Source organism: Rhodamnia argentea, chromosome 8, assembly GCF_020921035.1.
Source record: "Rhodamnia argentea isolate NSW1041297 chromosome 8, ASM2092103v1, whole genome shotgun sequence".
NCBI classification, from domain to species: domain Eukaryota; kingdom Viridiplantae; phylum Streptophyta; class Magnoliopsida; order Myrtales; family Myrtaceae; genus Rhodamnia; species Rhodamnia argentea.
Window position 1 is genome coordinate 12,076,398 of NC_063157.1, and position 11,697 is coordinate 12,088,094.

Sequence of the window (11,697 nt, forward strand, 5' to 3'; positions counted from 1 at the left end):
TTTGTGAAGAAGCGGGTTGGCATGTCGAAGAGGATGGAACCATTTCCAGAGAAGTAAGTCTTCCGAACATTGTCACGATCACAACGCTCAAGTGTAGCCGGTCTATTCTTTTTTATGCACGTTGTTAGAAGAGTAGAACCTTTTTATTTTCTTCATGATGAACAAGCACGTTACATGTGTATTTACAAAAACGATGTTGCAGAATGTTCACTCGGACTTATCAAGCTCAAGTTCTCCAGTGGTGTCACTTGAAGGCCCTGATTATTGCACTTGTGGTGATCAGGAAAACGTAGAACATCCCAACTTCTTTGCCTTGAAAAAAGTCTTTTCATTCCCGGAGTTTGTTCATGAAGAAAATACTAACCTCACACTGTCATTATAATCTTTAGGGTCATATCACAAATAAGTTCAGATAACTAGAACTTAGATGGAGTGGCGTACATCTACATCTCCGTGCATATACTATAGCTACGCGGGGATGTTTGGAATGAAACTAAAATGAGGTTTACACGATGAGTAGGCTTGTGGTGGAAGGTTACAAGAGTAGTGCAGTGTATTACTTATGTTATTTTAGCTGCTTATAATTTCAGAAAAATATTAAAATTTTAATTCCATAAATCCACCTGATAATACTTTTAGTTCTTTTTTTTATTAGCACAACAGAACGTGTGGTTGCCAAACCAGAATCCACATTGTTATGATTGCCAGATGTTAAGTTGATTAGTGTATGCGCTGTTCTAGCTTTTTATACCAGGCGTGGAGGGTTCCTCAACTCAAAAATCCCCATCACATCACTGCACATAGAAAAAAAATAAATAAAAGATAAAAAGGTTTTAATTGGAAGTTAAAAATTTCGTTTCATTTAAAAAGAATTTGGGCATAATTCACATGTATAGATGAAGAAAGAGTGCTTACAAGAATTTCATTTTGGATGTCCACCACCAAAGATACGAATCGAAAATGACGGTGTCTGCGTCGGACCAATGCCTCGCATGCTTCTCAATGGCTTGAACTCGGACGATCCGATCGGGCAACTGGTGCTTGGCCGGATCATTGGAGTTGGATTCCACTAACAATGGTGCCCAATAGTGGCATTGTATTCCTAATTTTGTTGATACCAAAATCATTAATTTCATAAGCTTGATCCCAAAAGAAGATAGACATCTCAAATTTTCGAGCATGAGAGGTTGACAATTAAATCATTTGAAATTACATGGAGAGGCCAATAGAAGGGGAAAAAAATAACCAATTTAATTGGTTGCTTTATGATTTTTTTAACCAAAGTTGAGTTCCCGAAATTTCTAAAAGTCAAACACGTTATTGTAGATATTATTCCCATTCTTTTTTGCCATGCCTAGAGGTGTGCAACCGCGCCTAAATTTACCCGAAACCCGGATCGGACCACCCAAAAAATAAGTCCGAGAATCGGCTCCCATTCAAATCGGTTCGAGAACCGGTTTTAAATTTTGGAAACCGGTTGGAGCCGAGTCGGTTCTCGATTCCAAGTACCTAGGAAGCGGACCGGTTTTGGAATCAATTTTTAGCAACTATTGAAAAAAAAAAAAAAACTTAGCCTCGCTCGTTTCTCTCTCCTCTTGTTTTTGGTGGATTGTAATTTCTATTGCTCATATTAGGGATTGTTGCTTTTGGTGGATAGTGGGTTTAATTATTCATCTTTTACTTTGAATCGTTTCATTGCTACTCATATTAGTTTGCTGGAAAAAATGAAATAAAAAAAAAAAAACAGGTTCTTGAGAACACCCTGAAACCGGACCAAAAAAATAGGGTAGTTTTCAAAACAAATTCCAGAACAAATAGGGTAAGTTCTAGGTTCGAAAATTTAGAACTTGTTATAACAAGATGGATTTCGGGGTCTATCTCCGAAACTTATCCATTTGGCCCATGCTCACCTCTAATCGTGCCATCATTGACAAGATTCCTTATTCCTTTCACCGCGCTAAACTAATCACCCATATAAAAGGGAGGATCCCACATGTTCATTCACAAAATTTACACGTACTTAGAATTTTACGATGCCGACGAAAGAAGACATTACCAAAAACCTAATTTGAATTAAAATCTTGTCAAAATTATCATTATTATCTGTATCTAGTCATTTGGCCTCAAATAGGTCTTATAAACTAACGATTCCAATCGATGCACTTGAATCTTCTGGCAATTTCATCTCATGTTAAGTTACAACGACGGCTTAAGTTAGTCGGAAAATCAATTAGGGGAACAGTGGTAAGTAGCAAAAGGCAAAAAGCTATTTTAACCCAAATAAATAAAAATAAAAATAATAATGAAAGGGTGACGCATTTTTCACTCTCATTTTTGTTAACACACTCCCTAAAATAGTATTTTGACTATAATATCCATTGTAGGCCCCATTTTGTAATTACTTTGTTCTTTTTTTCTTTTTCTTCCTTATCTCTCTCTCTCTCTCTGCGTGTCCATCTTCTTCACCCGTGCCTCCTACCCGAAGGCTCCATTGGCCACGCCATTCGCTCGCTTATCTGAGTTGCCACCCGCACGGCCTCGACCCACCGTCATCGAGACCTTCTCAACTATCGTCTACTTTGCCGTAAATGGACACAAAATCGATGAGGTATCCCTTGACCCCACCGTATGCTTGAACGATTTTGAAGACGAAGGTCCAATCGATGAACATGAACTTGAGAAACTTAAGAGAGAGAGAGAGAGAGAGAGAGAGAGAGAGAGAGAGAGAGTACCGGTAGGGAAAGAGGAGGTTTTACCCATATGGATTTGTAGATGGAGGAATCGTAGCATGAAAGACGTGGCACTTTTTGTTTTTTTTTCTCTGCCAATCATCGACTCAACGATGCCTTCGAATAGGTTTAATTCGTTGTCGAAGTTGTTGTTGTTGTCGTCATTGACACATTACTGCGGTTACGGCTGCGGCTGCACTTTGTCACCCATTGCTTCTCGTAGTTTTCTTCGATGAGGTTTTGAGCCATCTTCACCAAGCAAACTGAACTTGGCTTGAACTAGGTCACTCCAATGGGCAGCGGGTTGAGGCCACGAGGGGTTAGCGACACGGAGAAGTGAGAAAACGGCGAGGCCAATGCAGCCTTTGGAGGGTAGGGTGGAGGAGTAGAAGGCATTGAGAAAGAAGACGACGAACACAGAAAAGAGAGACATAGGAAAGAAAAAGGGAAAAATAAAGTAAAATACAAAATGGGGCTGACATCTAAATTTAATAATTGTCAATGAATATGATGTGCTAAAAGGTAGGGCGCATAAGTGATATTATAGCCAGAATACTATTTTAGGAAGTGTGTTAGCAAAACAAAAAAAAAGTGGAAAAAGAGCAATCTTAAAAAAAAAAGGGGAGGAAAAAGCTGGCTGCTTTGCAATTTCTTTGATTCTTTTTCAGAACTTCGATATAGTCAAATCGAGAAAAAGCGAATTAGGTTTCGGAGTGGTTGGCACTTTCACATCAAGAAGAAAATCCTTTCCTGAGTGAATGGCAGGTAGGGAAAACTATACATTGACTAAAAGTAATTTTTTGTTTAGTTTACTGCTTAATTAATTGGGATGGACATATAGATTGATTGCACGTAAAGTCATCTGTTAATGTTTAAAGAGTAAAGACAGCGTAATCCAGAAATCATCTGCTCTAAATGGGAGGAGTCATGTCCTTTTCCAAGCCAATACTTTGTTACATGCATCTTTATAAATCGAATTCATGTAACTTGTGCAAGGTCATATTGTATAGGGATAATCATAATGATAGTGCTCGTTATTAGAGCTTATAACAATTAAAAAGAAGTTGTAAATATATTGCATTTTTGTTAATTCTGTCATAAACGTTTTAATTGTGTCAATTGAATTCTAAGCTTTTTTTTTTCCGACAAAAAAAAAATAAATCCTAAGCTTTTTTTACGTTTTGTCAATTGAATCCACTTGGGCAATTTTGATTAGGAATCGCTAACATTGACGCTGACCGTCCCACATAACATGTATGGCATAGACTTGGACAATTTTAATGATAGTTTTTTATTTCAATTTTTTCATTCCTACTATTTTCCTTCTTTTCTTTTTCTTTTCTTTTCTTTTTTTAACTGTGGCCAGCAATGCCAATAGACGCCCTCATCGGCCGTGAGTGAGGAAACCTTGCTGAAATTTGGGCGAGGTCAGCCTTACTAAGACCATCACAACCGCGATAACGGGCAACATTCTCACCAATAAGGGCCTAGTGACCATCGCCGACCACATCAAAAGAAAAAATAAAGAAGGAAAAGAGAAGAAAAGAATAGAAAAATTTAGAAAAAATTATTAAAATATCAATTAAAAATGTCAACATGGACGCCGGCCGTGCCATATGGGACGGCCGGCGGGCGACATCGGCGATTTCCAGCAGTAATTGGCTAGATGGAATCAGTTGGCAAAACTCGAAAATATTTAGGACTCAATTGGCAAAATTAAAAGGTTTATGATTAAAATGACTTTTTAAGTAATTCTTTCCCTCAAGAAATCCTGGGTGAGTTGGAAATTCTTTGCCTTTGAAAATTTGCATTAACTAAAAGTACTTTGATTCGAAGGATTTTCATAAAAAAAACAATCGGGGTCAAACAATTACTAATTAAGATGCACATTACAAATTTAAAATGAGAAGTGAGAGGAGCAAGCTAGAGATGGAGAAATATTGGCTATACCGTCCTCGCAAGCGATGCAACCCCGGGTTGCCCTATTTTGCTTCCATTTCCAGAATGTAGCTCCAAAACTTTCACTTAAATTCACCAAAATAATTCAGAGATATGCAGCACAAACTTTTAAAGTTATTACAGAGAATCAGGATCTTCTGATTCAAAATTAATTATTCAACTCTCGACAAAAAATTTTGAGGAGATAAAGAAGATAGAAAAGTCAACGAGAGAGGGACGAACGAAAGAATTTCATTTCTTCTTGCTGGTTGGTCTGTACATTTGCCCCCCCTCTGTTTTGGGGTTTTTTTCTAGGCTCGGTTGCCCCCTTTTTTCCTGGCTTTGGGTGTTCTCGGCCCGTGTTTGTGCTGTACTCTTGGTCTCACACGTGCATCTCTCCATTGAGTCCTCTACCGACTTCTGGGTGCTGTGCCTTTGCTGGTCTACTGCTATTCTTCAGGTGGCCTTCACGAATGCTGCTCCTTCCTCATGCTAGCTGCAACTTGCGTGGATTTTATGCTGTTGCAGTTTGCTTCTCAAGTCAATCATGGGACTCTCCTTCTCTGTTGCTGCTGATCCATTGCTCGTTCATCTGGGAGGCGCCTTTTCTCCTCCTCCCAGCCTTGTCCTTTAGTTATCTGTTAGCTTTAGGTGTTTGGCCGCTTGTTTGGCCTTCATCTACTAGCCTGTTAGCTGATCTGCTACTTTTTTCTCTGGGTGTATTTTGCGACCGGTTCACCGTTGAACTCTCCATGTCACACTATGTGTCATGTTGAGTTCATGGTTTTTGTGACCGGTTTCTTTTGTATCTAGCTTTTGGAAGATCAATATATACTTACCTTACCAAAAAAAAAAAACGGAAAAGAATTTCATTGTCCACTAAAATATATTTAGACATAAATTATTTTTTATGATGAAATATTTTTTATTAACTAACTATTTCAAGCGATACAACGGACTATCTTTAGGAAATTAATTTTCAAACTACTTAATTCTCACAAAAAAAAAAAAAATGGAACCGAGATCTAACCCCGTTTTCCCCCGTTCCCTCCAATTTTGGACCGGCAAAATTGTCCTCGATCTATCGCTAATGTGTGCGTCTAGTATACCCAATGGCACAGCTAGTATTTTGCAATTGCCTCTGTGCACCTCCAAACTAGGTATCCTCACTCCATTTATTCCTAAAGAAAAGGATGTTTGCTTTGTGGAGACCATTCTGACCAAATCAAAACGTGCCCTCGTACGCGACCTTTGCTACGATCGGGGACCGAACCTAGGTGTCTAGAATGTGGAAAATGTAAGTGTAGAGAAGCTCATTCCACACATCCGGTAGCCCGGGGAGGCACCAGTGGAAGCAGTCCGCATAGCTGACCGGATTTGCGAGCTGCTCTTTCGTCAGGGGATGCCAATATTTCCTATTGATGGCCGGGTGTGCGTCCTTCCGATACTCCGATAGCTGCGTGATATTGAGGACATGAACCGTCACGCCTCTTGTTTCGAGCTTCTTGATCACTCTCTCCACCACCCGCATCATCGCGAGAACCGACCCGGTTCCCCGGTACCCTTCTCGGGTAATTGGCTCGGTTTCGCCATAACAGCTTTGACCAGGAATCCCACCCCATTCCTTGGCGCTGCCATATCGAAAAAGAGTTGACGCCACCGTATATAAGAAACTCATAAAATTTGGCATCCCAAGCAACGGGCCCTAAGTTAGTTGTTTGTTCAGAGAGCAGTTTAAAACAATAGACCAATAAAAGGCAGAGTGCATGATTTGGTATGTCCAGTTCCCCAAGTCTTTTCAATTGGATTGTTTATACTTAAAAAAAAAATGGAAAACGACACAAACAGTTTTTAAATTTTGACTCAATTTAATAATGTGGTCCCTAGATTTTTTTAATTGTTCGATGTACTTCATGAACTTTAACTCAATGTGCAATGTGATTCTCGAACTTTTAATTTGGTCATATAGTTCCTAAACGTTTGGTACATGTTCAATGTAGTTCATGGACCATATAAAAATGTTCAATGTTGTCCTTACATTAATTTAAGATTTGGGACAACATTGAATATTTTCATATGGTCCATGATTATAATGAACATGTAGTAAAAAGTCCAAGGACAACATTAAACAAATTAAAAGTTCAAGAGCCATACTATACCTTAGGTCAAAGTTCAAGGATCATTTGTTTCATTATCTCTAAGGGAAACCATGAAACCTCAAGAAACGATATGCATCGCATTAACATGATAGTAGATCAACCTACGAGCCTTCTCCTTAGACTTTGTTAATTCATTAGTAAGTAGATTGAAGAGCGTTTGGGGAAAAAAAAACACAAATGGAGGCTTAAATGATCCTAACAATTTGCTTTTAAGACAACAAAGGTTTGGAGAAATTAACGGATGCGCATCACACAAATCATTTATACAAGCCGTAACTACAAATGGCTTAAGAGTAGATCAAGAGGCATGCAGTGAAAACTTACTTTTCGTGAGACGGAGACATGGTAGCGAAGAATAATTTGGTCTTTGACCTGTTGACATGCGCCTCCAACCAATCTGACCAGGTATTGAGAGCCATCTCATACGCACGGGGCATTTTCACCACTTTGTGCATTGCAGCTGGACTTTCAAACGATCCCCACCTGTTTGAGGTATTTGAAAATAACATTCTTATGGAAAGAATGATAAATAGAAGAAGAAACGTCAACGTCAACGTCAACGTGAATTGTCTACGTCGGCGCCGGCCATGCCGTATAAAACGACCGACTCCACGTCAACGATTTTCAGTCAAAATTGGACTAATTGACTCAATTAGCAAAACGTGAAATGATTTAGGACTCAATTGACAATATCAAAAGGTTTAGAAATAGGGGGGCAAGGACCCGGCCCCACCCCCCCGCCCCCCCCAACCCCCCCCTTAAAAAAAAAAAAAAAAAAAAAAAAAAAAAAAAAAAAAAAAAAAGGTTTAGAACTTTCATCTGCAGAAAATTCTCGATATGAAAGCATAGAGATAAATGCTGGTCTTTGAATAATTGCTCCTTTATTTTGCAATCAAAAACGTAACTACACTTATACTAAGGCCAAAGTCTTATCCATTTCAACAATTTGAGGGTGGACCATAGTTGACATTGAATCTAAACGATCTACTGCTGGATAGATGCCTTTAGCCAAACTTCTAGATGTTTAGAACTAAGCAAGTAGGTCTCAAGAGTCCTTTTACTTTGTTTGTTTTTAGGTTTATGGCTTTTTGGATAATCTTTCCCATCTCAACCGCTGAAGATTCAACATGTCGATTGTGTCCCCTTCCGGCAAATTTACAATTGGGAACTCATCCCTAAATTTACAAGATGTCTCTCTTAATCTTAGAATAGTGAACATCTTCTCTTTATTCCCATGGGAGATAGCCAATTCGTCGTATAAGTCGTGTAACCACCTCTCAAACCCCACTTCTAAACATCAGGACAAGTTCGTCAATATTCCTGAACAAGGAAAAAAAAAAATCCCACCACTCCATTTAAATAATTCAATTCATTTTTTAAGTTTAGCCTTTTTCATTTAATTTACAATGGGAAATACGATTTTTTTGGGGGGCGGTTGGAAGTGCGATTCGAAACAACACTTCTCCTACCTCGGGTAGAACAACAAAGGAGCCGACCAAGAGGTAGAAATGGACATTTTATATTACCAATCCTTTGACTTAGAAAAAGACACTTGTGTCCACGTTGGAGGGGCCAATACTCAACAGGGAAAACCCTCTACAATATTAGAAAAGATGCGCTGTTGTCTTTCACAAGATTTAAGCTGTAAAAGTTAATGTCTTCTTATGGCAGAATTCTAGGACACTTGTTGAGCGATCAAATAGGAAGATGCTATAGTTTTCACGATAAACGATTGCTTTTACTTATGATGACCATAATCAATTTTTTTCTTGGAATTAGGACTTTTCTCGCGGTGTATATGTCAAATAAATGCTTGAGAAAATCGTTCGAAAAAATTTCTTATAGTATATATATACTCACAGAAGTTCCATCTCGGGCAGCCTCCACCAGAGGTAGGTGTTGAAGATGAGGAAATCCGCATCTCGCCAGTGCTTGGCATGATTTTCAATGGATCGAACTCGAGCGATCCGATGGTGACCCGAGTGGTTTTGGGGATCATCGCAGTTCGACTCTACCAGCAACGGCGCCCAGTAGAACTCGATCGTCGCGTTATACTCCTTAACATTCACCGGGCAATGTGATTTGCCCGAAAGATCAAATGCAACAACGTTGAGGCACCAAGTGGAAAGGAGAGAGTGCTACTCACATGAGCCGTGAAGAAGCGTAAGGAGGCGTTGCGCGGACGCGACATGGATTTGAAGCCGGCAGGGATGGCAGGCTCGACCATGCAAACCAGGGAGTGCCATTGGCCTCTGTTCAAAGAGTCGCCCACGTACACCAGCCTCTTGTTCCTCAGCTTCTCCAAAAACGCTGTCGCATTGAATCTTTGAAACCACCAATTTTCAGTGACGGGAAGCAGAAAAATGAAGAGAGAATCTTCTCGGAAAATGGAGTGCACACGGGCATCCTTGCATACCTGGGAAGGTCGCAGCCATGGGGTTGCCACCTCCATTTTTGGTACTTCGTGTCCTTCCTCCCGTGCGCGTCGCACGTGATCTCCGACGACTTGTACGGGCATCGCTTCTCCTCGTATAGTGGGTGCGACGCGTCGTCGTACACCCACCTCCCGGAGAACAGGTCGCATTCACGGGTTGGCATGGTGGGCGTTGGGCTCCCGAGCCATGGCCGGTCCCGCGAGAGGTAGAGGGAGGAGACGACGAGGACAGCAATGAGCAGAGCCACCAGGGAGTGGAAGCTGCCGGTGACTGAAGATGCCCATGTAACCCCTTGGGGTTTGTTTGCCATATTACGGATGCACTCACTCTCTCTCCCTCTCTCTCTTCTTCAGCTTTCTTCTTCTTCTTGGCTTGTCACTGAGGAGGCTTCCACTTTCTTCTGGGGGGGAGGCAATATTGACCGAGATCGGATTCTGATGCATCGGCACTTCAAACTTCAAACAGGAGAGAAAAAAATAATTTTATCCTCCTACTATACTATGGAAAAAAAATATTTAAAAAACGGAGGAGTACATCTCAGCCTATTTATTTAAGTGCCCCGGAAATAAGGAGTTTTTTTTTTATGTGCCACGTGTTCAGTTTGAATACTCAAAAGTAAATAATATAGTTAGTCTCTCCAAGATAGATTGGTATCTTATGCTGTTAGTAAACAAACGAAACCCCGTTAATCAAGACGAAATTTATTATATATTTTGCAGCTGGCGTTAGGTAATTCATACGTATAGATTCTCTACTCTAAGAAATGTATGTACTAATCTTTTACGATTGATAAATTAGTTAGGGTTATTATCATACGGCCCCACCTTCCTTGAAACTCAAATTCAACCATTGGGTGTCATATACATAGACACTTCAATTTGAGTTGATATAGTTGTTAAAAATGAAGAGAAAGATGCATATTGCCCAGCATAGAGAACTTTGCAAACCCGAAAGTTTTCTTGTTTACGAAAACCATGTTGGCACAATTATTGTCCAGTTCATTAATCTTTCTCGAAACAAACCGAAGGAATCACTTGTCCGTAAGATCTATTGCCGATACGAGTGATATGAGCTCGGTCTTCTATGGGACGCGAGATGAGCATACGAAGCCGTGAGGAAGGGCTAACGTGAATCGTAATCAAAAAGAAATGGCTGCTTAAAGTTTTTGGATGATGGAGCCGAAAACAGGAGAGTCTCGGTTGAAGCACGCCGGGATGATTGCGGCACGCCGGCGACCAATGGTAGCGCCAAAGTGGTCTCCGCAAATGTCGGAGGAGTGACGAAGGTCAAAGCACCGGCAAGAGATCGTGGGTGGTCGGGAATGAGATGTGGCATGACGGGGAAGATTATGAACAGTGTGGGGCGCACGCACAAAGTAGAGAGGAAAGAAGGAAAGAAAAAGAACTGGAAAATGAAAAAACAGTTATTAAATGCCACATCAGCTTGTTGATGTAGATTTGTTGCTGACGTGGAAATGCCATGTTGGACAACGTTAGAAGGAGGATTAATTCGAGGGTGTTGACACCTAAATTTTTTGCCACCCGTTTAGTTATTCATTGTATTAAAAAATTAGGGATCAATCACGGCTCTCAAATAAATAAATAAATAAATAAAAATATTAGTTAAGTTGCATATATGAGCATTTTTATAAGTAGTTAAGCACATATATTTGCATTTAAATTGGACCGACAGCAAACGGACTTAAAAGAACGGCTCCGAGCTTGATTGAATTAACTGACTAAGTCCACGATGCATAAAAATTTGCCCAAGCCCATGAACACATTATGGACGAAATTTACGTTGAAAATTTGGAAAATCCCAAGTTGGAAAATATTGGCAATATCATGTTCTTAGAGGATAATTGAGCAATTTGATTGGATATTATCACAATTGAAATTGTTAATGGATAAGAAAAAGCTTCCTATTCTTGAAGATATGGTGTATGTCACGTCCCTCGTCCTTGCGAGGGCGCGAACATCCCTCAGGTCACTATTTCACTCGCGAATAATTCCAGGAACACTTAACGAACGATGAGTGAGCGAGATGTAATGCATGCGGAAGAAAATAGATAATAAACCTCGTACAATAAAATGAGAAAACTTAAAAGGCATAAACAACCATACATACTTAGTCATTATATAAAATAATACGTAGTTTTACACATAGATATAAAACACGAATACATCAGTGGGTTCGGACTAAGGCGATACATGGTATCAAAAGAAGACGACGCCTAACCTAGGTCAAACTCCTCCATATCTAAGAGGGTACCAAAAGGTAGGTGTCCAAACTACACATAAGGGTCGGACTCGTCATAGCTAGTGTCATCAATAGGGAGAGTGCACATAGAGCAAAAGCTCATCTCATGAAAATTCTTCATCCTCTTCAATCTCCGACCCATTGACCTTCTCAGACTCCAACTCCTCGAGCTCCTCA

At 40.0% G+C, this 11,697-nt stretch overlaps 1 protein-coding gene across 1 annotated transcript; it reads right to left on the bottom strand.

The window, feature by feature from the left end:
• Positions 1-5,712: 5,712 nt before the first annotated feature.
• Positions 5,713-9,589, bottom strand: LOC115755366 (protein trichome birefringence-like 34). Its single transcript, XM_030694734.2, has 6 exons — positions 9,243-9,589; positions 8,973-9,150; positions 8,687-8,883; positions 7,151-7,309; positions 5,936-6,298; positions 5,713-5,832 (listed from the first exon to the last, which is right to left on the bottom strand). Exons 1-5 carry the CDS (start codon positions 9,569-9,571, stop codon positions 5,941-5,943), a joined length of 1,221 nt encoding a protein of 406 aa, XP_030550594.2. The 5' UTR covers positions 9,572-9,589; the 3' UTR covers positions 5,713-5,832; positions 5,936-5,940.
• Positions 9,590-11,697: the final 2,108 nt, after the last annotated feature.

What these genes read in the sequence shown, in the direction of transcription:
- LOC115755366 (XM_030694734.2), bottom strand. Translation starts at nt 9,571, where the DNA reads ATGGCAAACAAACCCCAAGGGGTTACATGGGCATCTTCAGTCACCGGC. An exon ending in CATGGCTGCGACCTTCCCAG is followed by an intron (nt 9,151 to 9,242) that starts GTATGCAAGGAT and finishes GTGGTTTCAAAG; the next exon opens with ATTCAATGCGACAGCGTTTT. An exon ending in ATGTCTCCGTCTCACGAAAA is followed by an intron (nt 6,299 to 7,150) that starts GTAAGTTTTCAC and finishes TCGATATGGCAG; the next exon opens with CGCCAAGGAATGGGGTGGGA.